This window comes from Mandrillus leucophaeus, unplaced genomic scaffold (assembly GCF_000951045.1).
Source record: "Mandrillus leucophaeus isolate KB7577 unplaced genomic scaffold, Mleu.le_1.0 Scaffold314, whole genome shotgun sequence".
Taxonomy (NCBI): domain Eukaryota; kingdom Metazoa; phylum Chordata; class Mammalia; order Primates; family Cercopithecidae; genus Mandrillus; species Mandrillus leucophaeus.
Genome location: NW_012103299.1, coordinates 1,694,252 through 1,721,415, shown reverse-complemented (window position 1 = coordinate 1,721,415; position 27,164 = coordinate 1,694,252). Strand labels below are relative to the sequence as shown.

The following is a 27,164-nucleotide window of genomic DNA, read 5'->3' as shown; positions in this document are numbered from 1 at the left end:
GGATCATGAGGTCAGGAAATAAAGACCATCCTAGCCAACATGGTGAAACCCCGTCTCTGCTAAAAACACACACAAATATGCAAGGCATGGTGGCATGCACTTGTAGTCCCAGCTACTTAGGAGGGTGAGGCAGGAGAATTGCTTGAACCCGGGAGGCGGAGGTTGCAGTGAGCTGAGATTGTGCCACTGCCCTCCAGCCTGGGCAACAAAGTAAGATTCCATTTCAATAATAATAATAAATAATAGCACAGAATATCATTTTTGAACACGTAGACTATACTATGTAAGGTGCACAGCCTGGCCATTTCTCAGGATGGAGCATGCAGATTATTTCCTCAGAATGGATTTTTCAGGATGCTGATTCCTGCTGAGTTTGACTTTTAGGGAGCGAAGCTGAGGAATCTGTCTTTCGATAAGCTCCCTGGTGAATCATTAAGGTCATTAAAATTTGAGAGCCATTGATTAGGAAGTGTGAGTTGCAAGACACTGAAGAATCCCATGTGGACCAAATGATACTGAATGAGAGAGAGAATGGACATTGAAGACTAAGGAACTTGGAGAAGCATGTCCCCATGATGGGAATCCTGGACTCAGAAACTCACCTTAGAGAAGGGAGTATTTGCAGGTTATGTGAGGGTAAGACAGCTGGATCATGTTTGGCATGGTTAAAACAGTATGATGGGGCTGGGCACGGTGGCTCATGCCTGTAATCCCAGCACTTTGGGAGGCCAAGGTGAGCAGATCACCTGAGGTCAGGAGTTCGAGACCAGCCTGGCCAACACAGTGAAACCCTGTCTCTACTAAAAATACAAATGTTAGCTGGCGGTACACGCCTGTAATCCCAGCTATTCGCAAGGCTGAGATACAAGAATCACTTGAGCCTGGGAGGCGGAGGTTGCAGTGAGCCAAGATTGTGCCATTGAACTCCAGTCTGGGTGACAAGCGTGAAACTCCGTTTCATAAAACAAAGCAAAACAAAACACAAAACAGTATGACGGGGATGGTGAGTGTGACACTTTCAACTGAGACCTGAAGGAAGGTCATGGGGCAGAAATGTAGTGAGAGGGCATGTAGCCCGCAAAGAGAAAGCCAGGTTTGGTTCCCGATCATAGTCCCATTGTCATCCCATCCCATGAGGCAGATGCCCCTCAAAACCCAGCCAGGAAGCCCATACCATTGCCAGTCCTGTTATGATTAAGCACTCTTGGTTTGCAAGAACTTGGGTGAACCTGCTCCCATGGGGGCCCAGAACACCACGTGACTTTTTCCTTTCTTTTCTTCTTCTTCTTTTTTTTTTTTTGAGACACAGTCTCACTCTGTCATCCAGGCTGGACCATAGTGGTGCAATCACAGCTCATTGTAGCCACGAACTCCTGGGCTCAAGCAATCATCCCTCTTCAGCCTCCCAAGTAGCTGGGACTGTAGGTGTGCACCACCACACCTGGCTACTTTTTTTTTTTTTTGAACTTTCAGTAGAGGAAAGGTCTTGCTGTGCTGCCCAGGCTGGTCTCAAACTCCTGGGTTCAACAGATCCTCCCGCCTTGGCCTCCCAAAGTGCTGGGATTACAGGTGTGAGCCACTACCCTTTCTGTTTTTTTTTCCTTCTAATAGGGACACAGATTAATATATTAATGACCATTATTCCTAAGCAAGGTCTGCAAGAAGGTCATTATATTGTTTCCTCTAAGGAAGGATGAATATTGCATGTAAATCCCTTCCCTGCAAGTTCTTTTGTTTGGGGACTCTGCTGGCTTTCTTCTCTCTTTAGGAAGGTGGGGTGGTGGTGTCCTGTTAGTCACCTGGGAACAAGGGGGCTCCACACAGGTCGATTTTGCTTGGGCCCTGCCTTTGGGAAAGTGTAAAACATTAGGCAGTATTTTCCACCCGCCAGGAGCAGATGGCTTTGGGCAGTCCCTGAGGCCCAAATGTGGCTGCATTTCCCGCCCCCAACCCCCACTGCACTTTTTTTTGAGACAGAGTCTTGCTCTGTCGCCCAGGCTGGAGTGCAGTGGCATGATTTGGACTCACTGCAACCTCCGCCTCCTGGGTTCAAACGATTCTCCTGCCTCAGCCTCCCAAGTAGCTGGGGTGACAGGCACCCGACACCATGCCTGGCTAATTTTTGTGTTATTATTATTGTTATTATTTACTAGAGATGCAGTTTCACCATATTGGCCAGGCTGGTCTCGAACTCCTGACCTCAGGTGATCTACCCGCCTAGGCCTCCCAAAGTGCTGGGATTACAGGCGTGAGCCACTGTGCCTGGACCCCCATAGCACACTCTTGACCACCAGGAGACAATGCCAGCCAGAGGCTCACCATTCTTTGGACATAAAGGAAGCTTTCCCTTGGTTTGTGGACACTGTAGTTAAGAGAATGAAAGTGTGCTATGGCCTAGAGGGGTCACCCCTATTTCTCGGCAGTGCCCAAACATAACTGGCATAGGTTTCTGTTCTTTGATCCCAAAGATCCCAGGCCACAAAGCTATGTACCCTTTCTCCTGCCAAATAAAATCCATAGACACTGCATCTTCACGATGAAGCTTGAAACCAGTCAAGCACTTTTTTTATTTAAAAAAAAAAAGGAAAAAAGTCTAATGGTAAAGTATATAGCCTATACATGCTACAGCTAGTTGTTCTCACCCCTCCCCTCACATCCTATATACTTGTTTATTTAATGTTTAAAGGAAACAAAAACCACCACCGGAATGCCAATTTGCCAAGAGGGTAGAGTAAGTGTGGGGATCTCCAGCGTCATCCTATGAGCAGGCACCAGGTGGTGGGGTGGTGCCCACTGTTCCTGGAGAGAGGTAAGAAATGGCCTATTACTTGGAAGCTCCCCAAAGCAGGAAATGTGGGTTGTAGTGAGGGTGGCCACAGTTTATCATCACCCCTCTAAATGAAAGGGGCGTTAACAATAATTACACGGGCACAGAGGCATACATGGGCACACACTGGGGTAAAATGTGGACACCATCGTTGCATTAGAATTGCTTATTGCTGATGTAAGCCTGGTGGGGGCACCTTCTCTTTTACATGAATAGGACATCTGAAAGTGAAGGCTACTGGCTGTGGCACTGTGTTTTGCCTCTTTGAGGACAAAAGAGGTTGAGCCCCTCATCCCTGATTGGAGCTAAGGCGGCTTACTTTGGAGTCGAGGATAGAAACGGGAAGATGGAATGTTGAAACATGAGGAGGAGCTCGACAACTTGGCAGGATAGCACCAGAAACCAGATGCCACCCCATGGAACTGGGCAGTCCAGTCTGTAGAAAGGTGCTCTGAAGGAGGTCCACGAGCAGGCAAGGATTGTGGAGCCTCCGGTTCTAGCTGTGCAGCTCTGCCTGGGACCCTCATGGAAACTTATTCTAGTTAGGAGCAATTCCTCCAGGCCAAGGGAGGGCGCCCTGCACCCTCAGGCCTCGATGCATGTTGTGTACCTCTCATCAGCCCACTGTCTGACATGAGGTCATCTTTGGTCTGTGGTGAGGTATGGGTGTCTGCAGTCTACACAAAAGCCTTGCAGAATGGGCCTGGACAAGCCTTGGGAGATAAGACAGCCACACATGGCTCAGGCTGTTAGGTGTCCACTGTCACAGTCCAAAGAGAAGGGTACGGCCTCCAAGAGGGCAGCTTAACCCAACATGGAAGACTTGGGCACGATGAAAGGACGGGGGCCCAGCTATGAATGTTTTTGTTCTTGATGTCAAGTTGCCAGCTATTGGAAGGCAGGAGCAGTTTCTTCTTTTTCCCCACTCTGTGCTGGATACTTGGGAGAGGTGAAATGAATACCACACTGTCCACTCCTCAGCCTAAGGTCCTTCTCAAGTCCTGGCACACTCAGCATTTGCTCTTTAACATGGCATATGTTCCCCCGTTTTCTACCTGGTAATGAAATCCTCAGTGGGCGCAAACATTTTAGGGCCAAGAACATTGCCTTGGAAATTGATTCTATGGCGTGGCCTCATGGCAGAAGTTTAAAATGACTACCGTGACTTGGCACGGGCTCCAGCAATCCCCCAGTAGGGAAGGGCCATTAAAAGTGGTTTAAGCTGGAGTTCAGCTCTCCCCAAGTCTCAGCCAGAACGACATACACCCACCAATGGCAAAGAAAGATTCTGAGCAAAAACTGTGAGCAAAGGCCTCTTTTATCAAGAGGTGGTCCTAAGACTCAGATTTTCCAAATTTTTGGAGGTACCACAAGCTGTCCATTTGCCCTGGGATGTAAGGTAAAGTAGTCATCACAATTGCAGTAATAAGCAGGGGTGAGGGGAAGAAAAAAAAAATATCTGCCCGCCTTTTGGGCTGCCATTTGGCCTGTGACCTACTGAAATGTGTGACCAAGGGGTGGAGGGAAGAGACACAAATTCAGAGGGAGGGTCACTTGATTCCCTGGAAGCTCTCAGAGAAAAATTCATGGGCACGAGGGACGAAGAAACAAACAAGCAAACAAAAAAACCAAACAAACCAAAACTCGAGATCTGAGTCCCAGCTTGGCCACTATTTAGACAAGGCTGGGGTATGTGACTTCTCCCTCTGAACCTTAATTTTCTCACTATAGATCAGGGCTGGTCCTATCCGCCTCACAGGGTTGCCGTAAGGATTAAAGGAGGGCATGTGTTTAGGCACGGGTCACCTGCCTGGTGCTTGGCACAGCTGTCATGATGGGCCTGGACACTTTCTAGAGCCATGACTCCAGGGGAGTTCTGCATATGCGCCATCAATTGCTCACAGAATAGTGACCACAGTCCTGGATGGGGTAAACCTAAGTCCCCAGGCAAGGACAGCTAGGAGAGTGACTAGCCACCCCGACCCACCCACTGCCTGGGGAAGTGTCTACCATTGCAGGAAAAGGAGCTGGATACAGACATCCTCAGGCCATAGATACGACCCGAGGAGAGAACAGTGAACAGACAGGAATGTGACTTCAGTACCTATAGTTCATGTCAGAATAATAATTATCATCATAGCAAAAGAGAAAGGCAGATTCTTTCATTTGCAGGAAAATTTTCTGCCTAGAGGAAGTCAGGGCAAGTCTGTTCCTACCCAGCTGACCCCTGGGAGAAAGGAATGAGGCAAGGGAGAAACTCCTTCAATGAAGTCAGCAGACAGGACCTAAAGCTCCTCCAGTCAGGGATGGAGCCACACACATCCCGGTCTACTCAGAGCCTAACACAGAGTAGGCACTCATAATATATCTGAAAATGTCACTGAAAGCCAGAGAGCAAATCAGAAAAAAAAAAAAAACCGTGAGTTTTGTCTTTTGAAATGTAGTCAAATCTCACATAGCTTCACGAAAGTTGTTTAAACCAAAGTAGATCAAGAACTCAGGAAAACTGCCATGGGGCCTCTCTCAAGGGAGAGGACCCTCGAGTGATGGCAGCCCTTTCCCACCTCCCTTCTTCCCCTGGCTGCCATCTGCCCCCAAGGTTCTGGGCACAGGGCCGAGTGGCAAGTGGGCCCTGCAAGAAGTGTCCCAGGGCCCTGCCCAAGCCTCTCTGGGGAACGGGATTGCAGGCCGACTGGAGGAAGGGACTAAAGATGCTACAGGTGATCAGAGGCAGCTCCTTCTCATGCAGAAGCAGCCAGTGCCCACACGATAGGGGATGGAGCTGGGAGGTGGGGCAGAAGAGGGCTGTTGGAGCAAAGCTTTGGCACTGCAGGTAGACAGTGAGCAGACTCCCAAAAAACTGGCTTTGTGGGTCCAAAAGTATCTCAGCTGATGAACACTGTGAACTGGAGATCTCTGGGGCAGGACCGGGCAGGGCAGGGCTGCCTTGGTCAGGTAGAATGGGAAGGGGTTCTGCTCTACTCTCTTACTCTGGGCTGGGAACTAGAAATGCTGGGTCCTGATTTTGCTTCTGCAGTGACTTAGCCATGCCTCTCCAGGCCTCAGTTTGACAGATGACCACATCCGCCCTGGGTTTCTTCCAGGGAGAAAACAGATTTGGCAGTGCGTGAAAAAGGAGAAAACATTACAAATGCCGGAGAGGCACAGGAAGCAGCTCTGCCTGGCCCTTGGTTCCCTGCCTCCCTCTGGGACCGCTGCATGCTATGCCCAGCCCCTTGAGGCTGGCCCGCGAGGCTACCTCAGCTCCTGTTGCTCCATAAGCTCTGTTTGCCAGGGGGCAACAGCTTAGAAGCAGGGAACAGGGCTTGGTGCCAACCACCAGGACCCTGGCATTCTCCTGTCACGGAGACACAGCTGTTGAGTCCAGGGAAGCCTTTGGTATAGGCTGGAGGGATGGTGGGTGTGGCAGCAGCCACGAATGCCCCCTCACCCCCACCACAATGAAGTCACTTGGCCACCTGCTCCTGGCACTTAGCCAGCTTCTATCTCTTCCCTGCATGGTTTGCCTTTTACAGAGGGGAGGGAACAGGCACTGAAGTCAGGCAGGCCTGGACTCAAATCCTCTTCCCTCTTCTTCCTGGCTGGTACGTCCTTGGGCACACAGAGCCTGAGTTTCCTCATCTATAAAGTGGGTATAGTATCCCAAGGGAGGGTTGTGAATGCAAAGCGCCGAGTACAGTGTTTGGCACCCACGAAGCACTCAGCAAAGGGATGCTGACAAGGGCACGACTCGTGAATGGGCCTCTTACTCAAACGAACTTTGAGATTCTTGCCTTAGGTAGGCAGAAATGAAATGCTCCAAGTTGGGGTGGGAATTCTCATTGAAAAGCCCTGGAGGGACTGGAGCCTGCAGCAGGAAAGTGCAGCATACGGAGGGGGGCTGCAACCACCCTTCAGGGCTGATCATGGTCCCAAGAAAGAAGGTGAGAGGCAGGGCGGCTGAGCGGACCTCCAGGCCCACTCCTGGGGGAGCTGCATCCAGTGGAACCTCAGAGGCCCCTGGGCCTGAGGCCTTGGGGAAAGGGACATTTTCCCTGGGACTGGCAATGGAATGGACTTCTTCAGGATGAAGTTCCTTCTGGTACCAGGCAATTCAGAAGAGTGAATATAGTCTCTGGGCTTTTAGAAACACGAAGAAGTTGGAGCAAGTTGTCATGGACTGGGCGCGCTGCCCCTTACTGTGCCATGTCCAAGCCATGAGAGACCCTTGCTGGAGTTTCTCCAGGCGATGGGATCCAGTCCTGGAGGCCTTGGAGAGTCCTGGTCCCATTGTCGGGTCACAATGCCATTGGCCAGGAGGAGTTCTCTTAAGGCAGGGATGCTGACATGGACAGAAAGCAAAGGCCGTGGGTTCTGAGCCTCCAGCGATGCTGTGATAGGAGGGATCAGACCCAGGGGCGCCCGAGGTGTCCGAAACTCACTCTCCACCCATGGGAGGCAAGAAGTCACAGTACCCAGAGTCTGTCTGCCTTGGAAGCTGTATGGAGAATGATAAATTAAGAGGCGTATTAAATATGTGGGTAGAGCCAGCAAGGACCAGCGGGCCCTCTAGGCAGAAAGGGCGTCGGCTATGGCTTCTTTCGGAGATAGTTGGAGGGAATCCACCCCTCCCACGAAGGGGCTCCGCTCAGGACCTGGCAGAACCACCAGCCACTGCTGTTCTTCTCCCGGACTTCAAACACTGTCCCTTCCTGGAAGCTGCTGGTGTCTTTGTCTCCTTCAAAGTCGGCCACGGCCACATACAAAGAGTCCTTCAGGCCGTCGGCACTGGGGACAGCGGCTGCAGCTGCTTCCTCCCTGTTTTCTCCAATCTTGCCGGTCCCCCATGGCCCTAGGCTGCCTTTGCCTCGCGTGTCATCCTGGCCCCCCAAAGAGTTGGAGAGAAAAGGTTTGGCTTTTGGAGGGACGAGGAGGGCACGGCCCGGGGTGGGAGCGGCCCTGCTTTCGTGGCCTTCACACTGTGGACCTCTGACCTCTGGGAGGGGCCTGGATGACGAAGAGGTTTTCTTGGGGGGAGGTGGTCTCCGGGGTGGGACCACAGGTCTCTGCTGGGGAGCCTCCTGGAGAGGAACAGGCACGCTCTTAGACACAGGATCTGTGGTCTTGGCTGGCCTCGGAGGGGCTCTGCAGGAAATCTCTTTTGGGCTGAGACCATCCTGTTTGCCCGTCCTGTCCTGGGCGCGGCCAGACCCCTCTCCTGGGAGGAAGCTTCGGCTGAAGGCCACGTCTTGGCCCCCCACTGCCTGGGGGCCCTCCCCATCCAACAAGGACTTGTCTTGGGACTTGGCAGGCCTGAGCTTACTCCTGAGGTTGCAGATGTCGACTTGGTCTTCGCCCTGAGGTGGCTCTGTTTTGGGGGAAGGAGTTGGTTTTGGCCTAACCTGAGGTCTGGACTTCAAGAAGGGATTCTGGGGAGTGGCGTCTGGCTTCTCCTCCGGCAGGTCAGTTTTGGATTTGGAGATGGGCCGGAGGTTGGGCTTCTTCACTTCCTTGGCCAACACCTTGTGGCCACACTCCAGCCCCATGTCATTTTTCAGCTGGAACAGTTTGCTTTTGTCAGGTTTGGGCTCTGGCCTCCTGCCGTCCCGGGCTGGAGGGGTGTGTTTGGCTGGCATCATGGGCAAAATCATGCCGGGAGGCTTGGGGGCGGGGCCCCGGAGCTGCTCTGTCCTCTGCCGCTCCCGCTCCAGCAGCTCCCCCTCCGACTTGATGATGGATTCTTTCCTCGGAGGGAGGCTGGGCTTCTCCTCCATGTCGGGGTCTGAGATCTCCTCATAGCCTGCTGACGCAGACATGTCTGAAGACGCCTTCCTCAGGACCTCCTTACCGCCCTTCCAGTCTTTAGACCATGGCAACCCTGAGTCCATGGCACCATGCGGTGCGTCAGGCAGGGGCCGGGAGGGGCCCGTGGCTTCGCTGCCAGTGTTGTTCTCCGGCGCTGCTGCTTCCCCCAGCCGGAGCTGGGTCACCTCGTGGGGCAGGGGAGCCAGAAAGTTGGGTCTTGACGCATTGCTGGTCTTCTTGTATTTGTCAATGAAGGTTGCCGGGGCCCACCCTTCCTTATCTTCGATCTGAATGTACCACCAGCCACTCAAGTTTTTCTCGATCACCTGCAAGGGAGGATAGACAAAGGCACTTGGGTACGATGCCAGCGCCAGCAGACCAAGTGGTTTGGGAGAACCCACGTGTAACTGGAGCTCTGGAAGCTGCCACTGTGTGCTCAGCAGCTCCTCTGGCAAGGTCTACAGGGGACCACCAGTGGAGACGTGACCATGTTCTGGGAATATCTCAGATGGGGGTAGATTCTTGTCAGACTGGATTCCCCCTAAAGCAGTCCATGAGATGTGGACTTGGGTATAGGTACTTAATTTGAGAGCTGGTCCTAGGAAATACACGTAAGGAAGTAGAGAGAGAAAGAAGGGAAGGGGAGAGGCCGATTATGAGCAAGTTACTGCTCTGGGCCATGGGGACTGATCTGCCAGGGACCCTCTGAGAGACCACAAAGAGAATGCCTCAGAACGGTGCCTCTGGGGATGCGTGCATTTATCTATCGACTCCCGGCCCCTCCCTACCCAGGGTATTAACTCCTCTGCCCTTCTGGGAAGCTGTTGGCTTGCAAGGACGTGTGTGTAGGTGCAGGGGCTTCAGGTGGATCAGGGGCACCGGCAGCGTCTGCTACAATTCTAAAGACAAGGCAGAAGTCAAAGCTACCTTTGATCCTGGCTTCTTTGGCTGAGCATCGGATGAAGAAGTTAGCTGGTATTTATAGAGGCCACAACATATGAAAGATACCTACCTTTTTTTTTGAGACAGAGTCTTGCTCTGTCACCCAGGCTGAAGTGCAGTGGCATGATCTCGGCTCCTTGCAACCTCCGCCTCCGAGGTTCAAGCGATTCTCATGCCTTAGTCTCCCAAGTAGCTGGGATTACAGGCGTGCACCACCACACCTGGCTAATTTTTATATTTTTGGTAGAGATGGGGTTTTGCCATGTTGGTCAGGCTGGTCTTGAACTCCTGGCCTCAAGCGATCTGCCTGCCTCGGCCTCCCAAAGTGCTGGGGTTACAGGTGTGAGCCACAGTGCCTGGCCTGAAAAATACCTATCTTTGAACACAGGAATCACACTTAGCTCAAAGAGATGCTCGTGTTTATATACAAGGGACCTGGAGCTGGTGGAGTACAGTAGATTTTCATCTTGTCCCTACTTCCCTGTGGGATACACGCCTGTTGGATGGAATGGTGGCTGGAATCACCCATGTTGTTGAAGATCTTGTTCTCTGTCTGTTTTTTGTCCAGCACCGCGTGGCTGAATTCACACAGGTGAAAGGTGTGCTTGCTATTACGGGCTGAATTGTGTCTCCCTACCCAAATTCATATGTGGAAGCCCTAACCCCCATACCTCCAAATGTGACTGTATTTGGAAATACGGCCTTTAAAGAGGTGGTGAAGTTTAAAATGGGTCACTAAGGTGGCCTGAGTTTGGATGTATGTCCCCACCCAAGTCTCATGTTGAAATGTGATCCCCAATGATGGAGGTGGGGCCTGGTGGGAGGTGTTTGGGTCATGGGGGCGGATCCCTCATGAATGGCTTGGTGTCCTTCCCATGGTAATGAGTTCCCACGAGATCCGGTTGTTTAAAGTGTGTGGTGTTTCCCTGCCACTCTCTCTTGCTCCTGCTCTCGCTACGTGACGCGCCTGCTCCTGCTTTGCCTTCTGCCATGAGTAAAATCTCCCTGAGCCTCCCCAGAAGCCAAGCAGATGCCGGCACCATGCTTTCTGTACAGCATGCCCAACTGTGAGTCCAGCAAACCTCTTTCCTTTATATATCACCCAGTCTCAGGTATTTCTTTTTTTTTTTTTTTTTGAGACGGAGTCTCGCTCTGTCGCCCAGGCTGGAGTGCAGTGGCCGGATCTCAGCTCACTGCAAGCTCCGCCTCCCGGGTTCACGCCATTGTCCTGCCTCAGCCTCCTGAGTAGCTGGGACTACAGGCGCCCGCCACCGCGCCCGGCTAATTTTTTGTATTTTGCAGTAGAGACGGGGTTTCACCGTGTTAGCCAGGATGGTCTCGATCTCCTGACCTCGTGATCCGCCCGTCTCAGCCTCCCAAAGGGCTGGGATTACAGGCTTGAGCCACCGCGCCCGGCCTCAGGTATTTCTTTATAGCAATCAGGAATGGCCTGATACATGGGTCCTAGTTCAATATGACTGATGTCCAAATAAGAAGAGGAGATTAGAAAACGCACAGGGACTGAGGGACGCCCACATGAGAAACAGCGGGAAGGTGCCATATGGAAGCCAGGGAGACAGGACACAGGAGGAACCAAACCTGCTGACAGCTTGATCTCGATCTTCTGGCTTCCCCAACTGTGAGACAATAAACTGCAGTTGTTTAAACCACCCCATGTGGTATTTTGTGATGGCAGCCATCGCAGATGTACACTGCAGTTCCCTGGTAGGCTCTCTCTGGACTCGGAAGATCTGATGAACGCTCATGACACCCTGTGAGTTGGGAACTGCCACTTCATTTTACACATGCAGAACCGAGCCTCAGGAGAGCTGAGGAACACACAGTGGGTCCTGTAGAAAGCCCGTCGATCGAAGGAGAGTCAAAGGTAGGGGGGTGGGCTTCAGAGTCACCTAATCTTGCCTCTCAGAAAAGAGACCCGTGGCCGGGCGCGGTGGCTCACACCTGGAATCCCAGCACTTTGGGAGGCCGAGGCGGGTGGATCACGAGGTCAGGAGATCGAGACCATCCTGGCTAACATGATGAAACCCTATATCTACTAAAAATACAAAAAATTAGCCGGGCTTGGTGGCCGGCACCTGTAATCCCAGCTACTCAGAAGGCTGAGGCAGAAGAATGGCATGAACCCGGGAGGCAGAGCTTGCAGTGAGCTGAGATCGCGCCACTGCACTCCAACCTGGGCAACAGAGCGAGACTCTGTCTCAAAACAAACAAACAAACAAAAAACCAAACCCCATCGATCGGAGGAGAGTCAAAGGCAGAGGGGTAGGCTTCAGAGTCACCTAATCTTGCCTCTCACAAAAGAGACCCCTGGCCAGGGGTGGTGGCTCACACCTGTAATCCCAGCACTTTGGGAGGCTGAGGCAGGTGGATCATCTGATGTCAGGAGTTCGAGACCAGCCTGGCCAACATTGTAAAACCCTGAGTCTACTAAAAATACAAAAAATTAGCTGGGTATGGTGGGATGCGCCTGTTATCCCAGCTACTTGGGAGGCTGAGGCAGGAGAAACGCTTGAACCTGGGAGGCAGAGGTTTCAGTGAGCTGAGATCGTGCCGTTGCACTCCAGCCCGGGCGACAGAGCAAGACTGTCTCGAACAAACAAAACCAAAAACAAAAAAGACCTTGCTTGGAGAGGGGCTGTGTCTGGGGTGAGAAACTGCAGAAGGAGCAAAGATGGCTGCAGGCACTTTGTGCAGAGGCACTCTCTTTCCCCTCATTCTTGTGATTTTTTTGTTGTTGTTTTGTTTTGTTTTGTTTTTTTGATGGAGTCTTGCCCTGTCCCCCAGTCTGGAGTGCAATGGCGCTATCTTCACTCATTGCAACCTCTGCCTCCCGGGTTCAGACGAAAGGCACTTTGTGCACTTTCTGGGAGAGGGATGGCAGCCATAGACTCAGTCGCCAGGACGTAAATGCTGGGCTCCTGGGCCTGCAGTCCTGGGTTCTAGTCTTGGCTCTACCACTTACTGCCTGAGTGGCCTGGGCAAGCCACATGCTTCAGATTCCACATCACAGAAGGAAAATGATAAGAACAATTTAACACCCACTTGTAGAATTTTTGAAGCCACAAGAGCTAATGCATACGACAGCCCTTGATAAATGCTGTGCACTTGGTAAACGCTCCTGTAATTAAATTAGAGTGGAGGTCACTGAGCCAGCGGGATGCACTTGACAGGCAGCACTTAATGAGTCCCACTGGAATCTCCAGGGAAGGCCACTGATAAATGTAAGCTCTTTATGTGAGGATGACCGGCATCTTATCAACACTTGGTAGCTCTGCCTGTAGTCCCAGCTACTCGGGAGGCTGAGAAAGGAGAATGGCGTAAACCCGGGAGGCGGAGCTTGCAGTGAGCTGAGATCCGGCCACTGCACTCCAGCCCGGGCGACAGGGCGAGACTCCGTCTCAAAAAAAAAAAAAAGAAAAAAAAGAAAAAAAAAAAAGAAAAAAAAAAAATTACAGGCCACGCTGGGCATACAAGTCATTGTCAGCACATCCATGAATTCAACAACACTAATACTGAAGTCTGATGTGAGGAACTGAAACTAGGGTAATCAATATTAGATGTATCAGTAAGATTTGTCAAGGTTACACTCCTTGCAAAGTATTGTGGTAGAAGCTCTGAACATGTATGTTCTGAACCATGATGAATGGGCGTTTTCGTTTACCAGAGGGAAACCAAGAGCTACTATGAATAAAAGCAAATGCAAGATCAGAAGCTGGGTGCGGTGGCTCACGCCTGTAATCCCAGCACTTTGGGAGGCTTAGGCGGGCAGATCACCTGAGGTCAGGAGTTCAAGACTAGCCTGGCCAACATGGTGAAACCCTGTCTCTACTAAAAATACAAAAAAAATTAACTGGGCGTGATGGCGGGTTCCTGTAATCCCAGCTACTTGGGAGGCTGAGGCAAGAGAATCGTCTGAACCCAAGAGGCAGAGGTTGCAGTGAGTGAAGATAGCGCCATTGCACTCCAGACTGGGAAACAGGGCAAGACTCCATCAAAAAAACAAAACAAAACAAAACAACAACAAAAAAATCACAAGAATGAGGGGAAAGATAAGAGTGTGGGCTTTAAAAGCAGACAGACCTGGTTTCAAATCCCAACTCCATTGCTTACTAGCTGTGTTACTAGAGGCAATTAATTTACCTAACCCCTCTGAGTCTCATCTATAAAATATGCTGATAGAAAAAAACAAAAAAACAAAAAAACACCAACCAACCAACCAACCAACTGCATGCTGCTGGTACTGACCTCTTGGGACTTCTGTGAAGATTAGTTATCAAGGAGGTAAGGTACCTGACACAGAAGAGGTGCCTGTATCATCCTCCTCCTCCTCCTCATCCTCCTCATCCTCATCCTCCTCATCATCATCCTCATCTTCATCATCCTCAGCCTCGCCATCATCCTCATCCTTCTATCATCCTCATCCTCATCATCTTCCTCATCCTCATCATCTCCTCATCCTCATCATCTCCTCATCCTCATCATCATCCTCATCCTTGTCATCATCCTCATCCTCATCATCCTCATCATCATCCTCATCCTCATCATCATCCTCATCCTCCTCCTCCTCCTCCTCATCACACATCCTGAAGATAAATAGCCTAGACAAGTAACTAAGGTGTTTCTAGTAGCCCTACTGCTAGAATGCTGTGGTTCCATTAATGAATTTTGAAGGCTAAGATAATGTTGCAATGAGCCAGGAAGCAAAATTGGAGAAGAGAAAAACAGAGCATACGGATCTATCATAAGAAAAAAACATCTAGCCAGGTGCAGTGGCTCACACCTGTAATCCCAGAACTTTGGGAGGCTGAGGTGGGCAGATCACCTGAGATCAGGAGTTCAAGACTAGCCTGGCCAACATGGCAAAACCTTGTTTCTACTAAAAATACAAAAATTAGCCACGCGTCATGGTGGGCGCCTGTAATCCCAGCTACTTGAGAGGCTGAGGCGGGAGAATCACTTGAACCTGGGAAGTGGAGGTTGCAGTGAGCTGAGATTGAGCCATTGCACTTCAGTCTGGGCAACAGAGGAGCAAGGCTGTCTCAAAAAAAAAAAAAAAACAAAAAGGAGATGATGTCTCAGATGACCCTTACATTGTGATACACTAGGCACTCAATACATGTGTATAGAAAGAATGAGTATGAAGGGGCAGGTTTTTTGTATAATGGATTAAAACATAATTCAGAATTTTCCCAAATCTTATCCCTTTAGCCCTTGACTCAGATAATAGCAAAGTGAAAACATAAAAGGATGTCCTTCTAGTGAAACATCAAGATACGTCAACGTCTCTGGAAGCAGAGGCCAGAGGATGCAGAACTAGTCTCTTGACTGTAGTACACAGCAAGGCCTGGGCCAGATGTTGTGCCTGGTGGGGCTGCTGGCAAGCTGGAGTAAGGGACAAGGAAGGAAGGAGGATGGAAGAAAGAGGAAAGAGAAGAGAAGGAAGGAAGGAGGATGGAAGAAAGGAAGGGGGGAGGGAAGAGAAGAGAAGGAAGGAAGGAGGATGGAAGAAAGGAAGGAAGGAAGGAAAGAGAAGAGAAGGAAGGAAAGATGGAAGAAAGGAAGGAGGGGAGGAAAGAGAAGAGAAGGAAGGAAGGAGGTAAGGAAGGAGGGAGGAAGGAGAGAGGAAGGGAAAGAAGGAGGGAGGGAAGGAGGGAGGAGGGAGAGAGGAAGGGAACGAAGGAGGGAGGGAAGGAGGGAAGGAAGAAGGGAAGGAAAGAACAAAGGAAGGAGGGAGGAGGAAGGAAGAAGGGAGGGAAGGAAAGAAGGAGGGAAGGAAGAAGCCAAGGAAGGAGGGAAGGAAAGAATGAAGGTGGGCAGACAGGCAGGCTATAGTCCTTCCTGGAATACAGCCAGGAAGGAAGGGAGGGGCCCTAGAGAGGTACGCTGGAGTGAACTGATCAGTGGTGCCCACTGCCCTGGGCCATCAGACAGTGCTCTGTGCCAGGAACCAGAGCTGTGTTCTTTAAAGGAAAGGGGAGGGTGATGACAACTCTTCAGGGCTTAGAAAAGCAGCCACCACACACAACCATAGTAGGTGATCTAGGAGTATTTTATTTGTTGCAGAGATGAGTAAATTAAACCTTGGCCTCCCAAGGTGAGGTTGGGGGGGGGTGTGGTCTGACCAACTCTCACACGTGACAGAGTGAACTTGGTGATGCCTGTGACTGGCTCACCTGCTTTTGAAAGTGTCTCAAGAACCATCTTTGCCAAAGCTTTCCAAACCCTGGCCCTAGCGGCCATCCCCTCCCTTACAGGTTTTCTTGGAAATATGAGAAAGAAATATGTTGAAGCTCTAACCCCATGAGCAAAGGAAAGAGAAATGCAGGAAGAGAATCTGGGGAACAAAGTAGACAAGCAGAGGGTGTGGGAAGAAAAAGAGAGAGGAGAAGTGAGAACGCAGGTGGGAGGTGGTAAAGAAAGGCATACAGCCAGTCACACAAGACCACATACTGTGGGATTTTATCTATATGAAATGTCTACAACAGGCACATCTATGGAGACAGAAAGTGGACTGGTGGCTGCCTAGAGCTGGCAGGTTGAGGGGAGATGGAGGGTGACTGTTGATGGGTAAGGAGTTTCTTTTTGTTCTGGAATTAGATAGTGGTGAGGGTGGTGCAACCCTGTGAATACCATAAGCTGCTGAATTTTACACTTCAAATTGGTAAACTGTATGGTATGTGAACTATAAAGCTGTTAATCTCCGCCCCACCTCCACCCACCCAGTGAAGTAGGTGACAAGGGAGAAGTAGGAGGTGATGCCTGGAATCAGGAATCACAAGTAGGTGAAGGAACACCAGGGCCACTCACCTCGACCTTCAGGCCCGCCTGGAAGCTGATGCCGTCTGGGATGGTTGTCTGGAATTCCGCGATGGTGTAATACTCTTCCTCCACTTGGGGCGGGATGGGCGGCTTCGGCAGGTTGAGGCCACGAGGCTGGTACGATCACACACAGGGTTATCGCCAATGCTAAGTGCACTCCTGCGACCCTGTGTCAGGGGGAGACTAAGGGCCTGGGGCATGCAATCACCCTCAAGGGGGTGCTGGGGACCTAGTTGGATTCTAAGGGACAACACAAATAGGACCACACAGATTGTCATCTCCTCAGTGAGACCTCACTGGCCCATCAGCTTTAGGGCGATGGGAAGAAACGTGGGACATTTGGGTACAACCATGAGAATCTGGAGCAAGACAATATTCTCCGAAATAAGAGGCAGTGACAGTTGTGGAGGGAGCTTAAGTTTGTTAGTAGATCTACCTGGGTTGGAAATACTGATGGCGGGAGTGACCTTGGGCAAATCACCCCCCTTTGAAGCCTCAGTTCTCTCTCCTGTAGAGTGGGCATAATAGTGTCCACCTGGTGGGGTTGCTTCAAGTATTAAATTAATGTTGTGAGGCGCTCAGCACATTGCACGGCACGCAACAGGTGCCTGATAAATAGCAGAGATTAAAAAAATACAACCCCAGCAGAGCAAGACCCCGTCTCAAAAAATAAAGCAAACAAACAAACAAAAAAACCCCAAACCCAACGACCCATTGTTCCCAAGTATTGGCTTAAAAGGTACCTAGCGAATTTTACAAAACGGAGTATGAGCGCAGAATATGAGAATGGGACCACAGATGATATTTGTGTCTCATCTCGGCTTGGACCTCAAGTCGCTTGACTTGAGAAGACTGATCTAAGACCAAGAGAAGGGCCCAGGGAGCAGAAAGCAGGTCCCGAGGCCCAGCTGTCACAGGAGCACTCTGGCCTCGTGGGCCAATTGTTTCACCTGCCTGCACCTCAGTCTTTCCACCTGGGGGTGGGACTAGCATTTATGCAGCCTGCTTCAAAAGGCTGTTGTGTGCACAGGAAAGAGAGCATTTCTGGAAGGGGGAGGGGTGTGCGAGGGGCTAGTGGACACCCCTCACAGCCCTCAAGTCAGTGGCCACTCCCCAGTGGCAAGAGTCCACTTACAATGGTCATGTCCCGGCGAGGAGGGGGTCTCTGCCTCATCTTTGGTGATCCTATGGAGAAACGAGAGCTTATTACACTCACGTGCAGAGTGCTACGGATGAGATTCCTGAGCTGGGCGCAGGACAGATCTATTCTCTCCTGCAGAAGATTGAACACAGGCGGCCGCATGCCGCCGCAACCCTTCCTGCGAGAATAGCCTGGGCAGGAAGGAGCTGCTCACGCGTGGCTCATAGTTGGCTCCGGACTCTCTCTACGTTGCTTTTCTTGGATCTTTTCTACACAGGAATGAAAGGGGATGGTGCTGGATGCTCAAGTCATGGACATTCTCCAGAAAGGGCAAAAAGCAGTCTTCAGAATAACACAGAGATGGGTCCCAATCCAGCTCTGAGGCTCACAGCTGCTGGCACTGGACAGATGATTGGATTCTCGGAGCCACAAGGCCCTCATCTGTAGAACTGGCAGAATGTATGTCACTCAGGGCAGCGGTGAGGATGAAAGGAAACATCTGTGAAGCTCTTGGCATGTGGCAGGCATGCAGTGAATGTTAACTGCACCTGGTTTTATGCTCTAGAACAACCCAAACACAACAATACACACACAAACACACCGAACCAAACACACTTGGGCTGATGACACAGGGGTTTATACTCCGGAAGCGGCTGCCCTAGCTCTGGGTCTCAGGGCCAGGAGGTGAGGACTTTGCAGTGGTTCAAGGCTCCGGGCTAAGGGCAGAATGTTGAGCAGGCTCAGCACGGGTCCATACAGAAGGGTAGTCTGGCGTTGGGGTGTGGAGGAGACTGCTAATCCCTTAAATTCCCATTTACCTGTCTTCTATTAGAATAAATAGCAACAGAGATTGGCCAAGACATTTAGCTGTCTATATAAAGACTTCATTTTCCAGTCACCCTTGCAGCCAGCTACTGCCATGTGACTCAGTTTTGGCAGTGGGATGTAAGACAAAGTAGAAAGTGTGTAGCTTCTGAGCTGTGCACACAGTAGCCAGTGTGACCACTGTGAAATAGCAGAAAGAATGAAACCTGGGATAGGAAAGCAATGCCTCCTTTTCTTTTTTTAATGGAATTTCGCTCTTGTCACCCAGGTTGGAGTGCAACGCACTGCTTTTCATTGGCTGGACTAGTAGTGAGCCGTTCTGGACCAGGTGGATGAAGGCAACAAGATAGATGCGGAGTAATAAGACTCTTGATTGCCCGGAGCTGCCATATCAACCCTGAACATACACACAGACTGTTTTGTGAAAAAGAAATATATATCTAGATTATTTATTGGATGTGTGTATATATGTATATTCAGTGGTGGTCAGGGGTGTCTTTGTTTTAGGATCTGAATCTATCTATCTATCTATCTATCTATCTATCTATCTATCTATCTATCTATCTATCTATCTATCTACTTTTGAGAGACAGGATCTTGCTCTGTTGCCCAGGCTGGAGTGCAGTGGTGCAATCACAGCTCACCGTAGCCTCAATCTCCTGGGTTCAAGTGATCCTCCCACCTCAGCCACCCTAGTAGCTGGGACTACAGGTGCGTGCCACCATGCCCAGCTAATTAAAAATTTTTTTTTTTTTGTAGATAGGGGGTCTTACTATGTTGCCCAGGCTGGTCTCAAACTCCTGGCCTCAAGTGATCCTCCAGCCTCAGCCTCCCAAAGCACTAGGATTACAGTTGTGAGCCACTGTGCCCAGCCTGAACCTATACACTAACAAAGACATCGAGGTTGCAGATTTTCATTTGCTCCTCTAGAGATGATGGGAATACACCTATCCTCTTGGCCATGATTGGCAGATTAGAATCACATAAACTCGGGGATGGGCAGAACTCTTGCCACAGCATGTGAGGAAACATGATCAGTGACTTCTCAGGGCAGCTGAGCAAAGTATGAAACTTGGTTGAGGGACTCAAGAAGTTCACTGCCACTTAAAAACAGCTGGGAGAAGCCCAGCCAGGGGCAGCGGCCTCATCTCTGTGGCTAGCTGGAAGTCCTTTCTCAACAGCAGAGTCCACCTGCCCTGCATGACCAAGACAGGATCATGGGCACTGTGCATAAGTCCCGGGCACCAGTGTGCCCATGCAGACACGGTATGGTAGCCAGTGTGACCAGGCCGACAACAGTAGTGAACTCGACTCTCAGGTGTGTTGGAAACATTAAATGGTAAAATATACATGAGGAGGCTTTGAAAAGCAAGCTGGGAGAGGCACTGTGTTGGAGTAAAGCCCACAGGGTCATCTTCTTTCTCTGGCTTAGAAACAAGGCCACACGGAGCAGTAGAGAGCACAGCACTCCCCAGGTTCAAGTCCCCGCCCCTGCTGTCTGCTAGCTGGGGGCCTTGGGCACACCCTCTCACCCTTCAGACTCCCAATCTGTAAAACATAAAAAGTAGTAATTTCCTCAAAGGTAGTTATGAGGAGTCAATTACACTAATTAGAAGGTTTCTGGCATGTAGCAGGTGCTTGAAAAACAGTAGCCAGTGTGACCACTGTGAGATAGCAGAAAGAAGGCAACCTGGGATAGGAAAGCAACGCCTCCCTTTTTTTTTCTTTTTTTTTAAAATGGAGTTTTGCTCTTGTCACCCAGGCTGGAGTGCAATGGCACGATTTCGGCTCACTGCAACCTCCGCCTCCTGGGTTCAAGCGATTCTCCTGCCTCAGCCTCCCGAGTAGCTAGGATTACAGGCACCCGCCACCACGCCTTGCTAATTTTTGTATTTTTAGTAGAGATGGAGTTTCACTATGTTGGCCAGGCTGGTCTTGAACTCCTGACCTCCGGTGATCCACCCACCTCGGCCTCCCAAAGTGCTAGGATTACAGGTGTGAGCCACCGCGCCCAGCCAGCAATGCCTCTTGACTCAGATTCTGCAATTTACGGGCTGAAAGATCTGGAACAAGTTACCCAGGGTTTCTGGGTGTCTGCTTTCTTATCTAGAGGATGAGGGAGCAGCTGGGCTACTGTGAGGATGAGGGATGATGTGAGAAGCCTTGAGCACAGAGCTGGCACACAGGGGGTCCCAAGTGTTAGAAGCTGGGGCGGGTGTCACTCACTCTGCTTGGTGTCGCCGTCGGGCACTGGGCGGCCTTCAAACCGCCCATCCCTCTGGCTGCTGAGCAGCTCCTTCTCCCTGCCCACTGCGTTCTGCTGCCGGGAAACACCATCCAAGTCAAGGGCACCTGGGTGGGAGGGTGAGCCGGGGCCTGGCTTCGGGGGCAAGGGCTCCCCACTGTTCTTCTTTAGGTAGGAGGCGGGGGCCCAGCCTTCTTTGCCCTGGTACCTGTGAGGAGGAGGAAGGATGCTGTCAAACTGCTCCGCCAGGCGCAAAGGAAGAAGCCTCGCTCCTACTGGGAATCACACAACAGGTCCCAGGAAGCAGGAACGAAGGGTCGTGACTGCCCAGGGCCAGAGGTTGGCACACTGTGTATTTCCTCTTGATGATGCCTAAGCCCTCAGCTTGGCATTTTCAAGGCCTTTCCAACCCGGCCTCTACTTGCCCCTCTCACAGCACCTACCACATCCCACCCAGCCAGCAGGGCACCAGCCTGTGCTCTGAATCTCTGTGCTTTGCTGCCCCTTCCCAGCAGTCCCAGCTCTGGGGCCACAGCCTGGCATAGACAGATGGAGATCTGTTCATACTGGTTAACACGGAGATTAAACATGTTTTCATATGGGATTAGCAGGTTGAGGGATGGGTCCAGGGCTTGCCAAGTGCCAGCTGGCCATCACTAAACACAGAGTGATTGAGACCCTGACAGATCAGCTCAGTGTCCTCCCAAAAGGGAATTCAATGAGTGTCATCATCACTTAATCCTCTGCAGGAGAGATTCAGTTTTTGAGATAGGGTCTCCCTGTCGCCCAGGTCAGAGTGCAGTGGTGCAATCATAGCTCACTGCAGCCGTGAACTCCTGGGCTCAAGCGATCCTTCCATCTCAGTCTCCTATGTAGCTGGAATCACAGGTACACATCCCCATGCCCAGCTATTTATTTCTTATTTCTTGTAGAGATGGGGTCTTGCTATGTTGCCCAGGCTGGTCTCGAGCTCCTGGGCTCAAGTGATCTTCCTGTCTCGGCCTCCCAAAATGTTGGGATTACAGGCATGAGCCACCACACCTGGCCAGAATTCAGTTTTAATAGCAATGACCAGAGGGGTCAATCTAGACCAGGGGTGTGCTGCAGTCAGTCACACCAGCTGTGACAGCCAGTTGGGTACATCTCTCCCAATCTCTACATTTAGGTAGAAATCTGCAGTTTGTGTCTATCAATCTTAAAATACGCTCTGAGAGGGAATAGCCTAATTAGAAAGTGCCAGGCTGTATATAACCCACACCCTCAGTTTGACACAGTTCATTGTTTGGGGACACAGAGCCATAAGATGGGAGGTGATGTGCAGTGCTGAGTGGGCTCTGGGGTGAGAAGGGAATGGGCTGAAATCCTGACCGTCACTTTCTAGCGTCAACCAAATCTTGAGATGACTGCAGCCCTTACTGACATCCTAACTACAACCTCGGGAGTGACCTTGAGTCTAGTTAAGCCACTGTTGAATTCCAGAGCCACTAAGTTTTGGGACAATTTATTATGCAGCAAGATAATATACTATTCAATATATGTTTGTTATCCTTTTAAAAAAGTTTTAAAAAAATTAAAGTCTTTAAATTTTAGAGACAGGGTCTTGCTGTGTTGCCCAGGCTGGAGTGGCACCATCATAGCTCATCACAGCTTCAAACTCCTGGGCTGTGATCCTCCTGCCTCAGCCTCCTGGGTAGCTGGGACTACAGGCACGCATCACATGTCTGGCTAATTTAAAAGGTTTTTATGCAGAGATGGGATCTTGCTATGTTGCCTGGGCTGGTCTTGAATTCCCGGCCTCGAGTGATCCTCCTGCCTTACCTCCTAAAGTACTGGGATTACAGGCATGAGCCACTGTGCCCGGCCCATGTTTGCTATTTGATATGGTTTGGCTGTGTCCCCATTGAAATCTCAACTTGAATTGTATCTCCCAGAATTCCCACGTGTTGTGGGAGGGACTCAGGGGGAGGTAACTGAATCATGGGGGCCGGTCTTTCTGTGCTATTCTCATGATAGTGAGTAAGTCTCATGAGATCTGATGCGTTTATTAGGTGTTTCCGCTTCTGCTTCTTCCTCATTTTCTCTTGCCGATGCTATGTAAGAAGTACTTTTCGCCTCCCGCCATGATTCTGAGGCCTCCCCAGCCATGTGGAACTGTAAATCCAATTAAACCTCTTTTTCTTCCCAGTCTTGGGTATACCTTTATCAGCAGCATGAAAACAGACTAATACACTATTACTATCATTATCCTTCTTCAAATTTAAGTTCTGAGATCTCCCTCAGGAAGGCTTCTTGATCCCCAGGCTGAGAAGCCCCTCTTCTGTGTACCAAAGTCCCCATGCATCCCTCCAACACGGCCAACCACCTGCTCTGTCACTGTTTATAAGTCTGTCTTCTGCACCGGGTGGTGTGAGCTCCTGTGTCTTGCTCACTGTCGACTTCTCAGCTCCCAGAACAGGGCTGGGCCCAGCAGAGATTCTTGGTGTTTGCTGAATGAATGAATGAATGCAGTGCTACGTGCTCAGCCTCCTGGAAATGGCCCAAATGTCCCGCCACACATCACGGCGCAGACACTAGATCGCAGGGACCTTGGCTTCCTCTCTTGCCCTAATTTCCTGCGGTCACACCCTGCCTATTGGGGGTGATCCAGGAGGGGTTCCCAGGACTTTCATTACTAAAACTGGGGAAGTCCCAGGCAAGGTGAGGACCAGCTGGCCACCCTGCCTGCCTGGGAGGCTCTGATTTCATCACATAGGTGAAAGGGCTGTCAAAGGTGTTTGGGATGCAGATGCCCTGCTTTTACCAATGGACTTCGAGAGATGAGGGCAGATTATTAGCCTAGGCTGAATTACAGTCCTTGAGCGTTTATGCACATCTTGTTCTCAGTATGGGGCTGAAGGGGGCTGTCACTCACATGGGGCAGTTTCGGCCTCTAATTCCTCATTATGAGAAACATCTGGAGGTGGAAACCAGCCTTGCTTAACAGGGTTGCTGCTATCTGTGGTTCAGTGTTTGGGGAAAGTTTTGCTTATTACGGACTTTTAGGGAAGGATATGGGCAGGGAGGGAGGCCAAACAACACAGAGAAGTATCCTTTTATGGTTCAGGCAGAAACTTCACCCAGATGCAATCACTGACTGACCTCTGTGAAGCCGGAGCCCATGTGGCCCCAAACCCACCCAGCAACAGTGGGAGGCGGCAGCTGGTACCTGATCTTCCACCAGCCTTCCAGGTTTTTCTGGATGACCTCCACCACAGCCCCTCTCTCCAGGTTCATTTCATCCTGGTCCCGAGCTGTGTACGGGTAGATGACCGTGTACTTCTCCTCTGTGGGGACAAAAGGAAGCTGGGGTCAGAAGAGGACACCAAGAGGCCTGGGATGCCCTTGCCCATTGGAGGGAAGATTTCCTTCAGAGATTTCTGGGCACCCCCCTGGCCCTGACCTAGCCCTGGACAGCCCTGTGCAAGCAGCAACAGAACACAGGACAAAGGGCAGGTCTCGATCCCTCTGAAACTCCGCAGCGCCACACACTCAGCCTCACGCCTCACCTGCTTCTACAGTATTTCCATCCATGGCATTCTCATCCCCCTTATCCCTGTTTATTGCCCCCCACCCACACCAGGAATTACCTTGTAACTCAACATGTATTTGACTTATTTATTGTGTTTCGTGAGTGTGTGTCTGTTTCCTTTGCTGGAATATGAGCTCCAGGAAGGCAGTTCACTCCCATGTCTCCAGCACTGGGCATGGTGCTTGGAGTGTTGAGCAAATCAGTCAATATGCAGTAAATGAGCAAGACCTGAAGGCCTGATGGGAGCCACCTCGCTCACACAGAGGGGGTTAAGCTGTCTGTGGCTCCTTACCAGCTCTTGCTGGTGGAGAGTTCAGGGAGAAGCTGAACTTTGGCAGTGGAGGGTTTCAGGCTGAAATCACTACCGAGGAAGACACAGTTCGTGATTTTCATGACCTTGCCGGTAGCTGATTTTCACTTTTATTAATTATGTTCAAGTCTTTGAATCCAACGATGCTCAAAGCTTCAACTTTCATTCGTGTGACTGGGATACCTTCTACCCCACTCTGCAGTCCCCCGGCCCCTGAAACGGTGGGACCATCCTTACGGCCTCACCCTCCTCCCTGAGAGCTGCCCCCAGCTGCGTCCCTCCCACAGTAGCCCTGGAGGGCCTGGGCTCGGCGGGGCAGGTTGCTCACTGGCAGGGTGTCCCACAGAACTAGAACAGCTCCCACCCTCAATGTTATCTGCTCTGGCAGCTGAAATGGAGAAAAATGGATGTGTGTCTCAAGGGAGCCCGGCAAGGAGAGGAAAGGGCCCTCCTGTTTTGGTTACTTTTCTGGCCCTAGTGAGTGCCTGAGCCAGCTGTGGCCTGGTGTCATGGTTAAGATGCTGCTGCAGACGCTATCTCTTTGGGAAAACACCACACGCCGTCCACGGCCTGCCCAGCTGGTACAGAGGGAGGCGGCAAACACACAGGGCGTTTATTTATGTATTGATCTGGCCTGCTGACCTGCTCAGCGGGGGCTGAGCTGACTCGAGCTGCACATACCCTGTGCTCAGCACAGTCCGCTGTTCCCCTGCTTCACGGAAGTTGCAGGCTGGGCTGCTGGGCTGGGAGGGGTGGACGGAAGAATCCAGGTGCACAGAAGCTCTGTTTGGTTCGGGTGGGAAAGGGTGCCACCTGGGTCCCAGAATGAGGGCAGTCAGTCGTATGAGCCTGGACTCCTGCAGCCCCGCACCCTTCAGCCGAGTTGCACGGGCAGATTTTCTACCACCTGAGTTCCTCTCTGGGATCCACGGATTGCTCAGTGATTGCACACACGGCAGAGGGCGGAAGACCTTGCAGACTGCAGCCTGCGGGGGCTTCCTTCCTAGTGTGCATTTGCCCTTCTTCTGGTGGTGCTACCAGCCTTTGTCCCCATGGCTTAGGTGAGGCCAAGCTCACCCCCTCCTGGAGGGAAGGAGTAGGTGTGGGACCCCGGCCTGGCCAAAGCGTTGCAACTCCTGGCCTCTGTGACTGGTTTTATGGATGGCAAGTGACCCTAGTGGGTCAGCTGGAAACAATCCTAGGACTTGTGTTGAAGGAGAAGCTCTTTCTCTGGTGATGTCCCTGAAAGGTACTTGGAATTGCTGTCATCACGAGAGAATGGTGCCAACAAGCAGAGAGGTGGTGAGAGAGTCCCAGGTCCTGATGAGAGTTTCAAATCCCCAGATCCAGCTCTGCTTGAAGTTAGCCCTACCCTGGGCTTTTTAGTGATATAAGTCAATACACTTCCCCTTTTGCTTAACCTGGTTTACATGGATTTCTTTCCCTTGCAACTCAAATGAGCCTGAATGAAGGAACAGGTCACTGGTTCAGCCTTATAGAAACATACAGGCATCATTTTTGAACCTGAGAAACTTTAGAGCCCCAAGGCCAAGAAACACCCAAGGCTCGCTCCTCCCAAACCCACATGCCAACAACATACATGTCACACAAGACAGATGAGATCACTGTTTCTCACATGCAACAGGCACGGGCGGTCCCAGAGCAGGGAGGCTCATGCAGGTGCAGGGACCTGGCTCCAAACACCAAACGGGGAAGAAAACTCCGAGGTAGGCACCTTGACGCCAGCTGATGGCATACAAGTCCCCCAGAGTCCGGCGGCGGCCCACAGGCCGGGACAGAGACCAATACCTCCATGAGACTGGATGGGCAGCATGTGGGAGGAAGGGCAGAGGGCACAGGTGAGAAGAAAGCACCACAATGTGTAGAGGCAAAGGTGGCACCAAGCACATGTCCCCATCCAGGAGAGCATTACCTCTGAGTCTATTCCAAGCCCCAGGCATCTTAGGAAGACCAAGATCCTGAGTACTAACCGTGAACTTGGGTGAAGAGGCTTCTAGTAGACATAGTTCCATTCCTAGCATGATTATAAAGAGGTGCTAGGCTGAGGTGGGAAGATCACTTGAGTCCAAGAGTTCAAGGTTGCAGTGAGCCATGATTGTGCCACTGCATCCAGCCTGAGTGACACAGCGAGACCCCATCTCAAAAAAAAAAAAAAAAGGACCAGGCGAAGTCACTCATGCCTGTAATCCCATAATCCCAGCACGCTGAGAGGCCAAGGTGGGCGGATCACGTGAGGTCAGGAGTTTGAGATCAGCCTGGCCAACACAGCAAAACACCATTTCTACTGAAAACACGAAAACTAGCTGGGCGTGGTGGTGCACGCCTGTAATCCCAGCTACTCGAGAGGCTGAGGCAGGAGAATCGCTTGAACCCAGGAGGCAGAGGTTGCAGTGAGCTGAGATTGTGCCACTGCACTTCAGCCTGGGCGACTGAGAAAGACTGTCTCAAAAAAAAAAAAAATAAAATAAAAAAAATAAAAGTACTACCTGTGGTCCGGGGAAGAAAATAAATGTACACACTCAAGAAAATGTGGTCTCGCTCCCACCATCTTCTAGCTGTGTGACCCTGGGCAAGTCTCCCTACCTCTCAGATGTTTCCTCATCTGTAAAACGGGACAGCAATGAGTGCCTGACAGAGGTG

General features: G+C 51.0%; 1 protein-coding gene across 1 annotated transcript in view; it reads right to left on the bottom strand.

Annotated features, from left to right (window-relative positions):
* Positions 1–2,530: 2,530 nt before the first annotated feature.
* The window catches only part of SH3PXD2B (SH3 and PX domains 2B), a 98,607-nt gene continuing 73,973 nt past the window's right edge, over positions 2,531–27,164 (bottom strand). The window contains exons 10-14 of the mRNA XM_011987723.1: positions 23,831–23,948; positions 20,607–20,833; positions 17,550–17,599; positions 16,403–16,528; positions 2,531–8,958 (exon numbers count right to left, since the gene is read on the bottom strand). Coding sequence (XP_011843113.1) covers positions 7,417–8,958; positions 16,403–16,528; positions 17,550–17,599; positions 20,607–20,833; positions 23,831–23,948 — 2,063 coding nt within the window. The 3' untranslated portion in view covers positions 2,531–7,416. The remainder of the gene's footprint in view (positions 8,959–16,402; positions 16,529–17,549; positions 17,600–20,606; positions 20,834–23,830; positions 23,949–27,164) is intronic.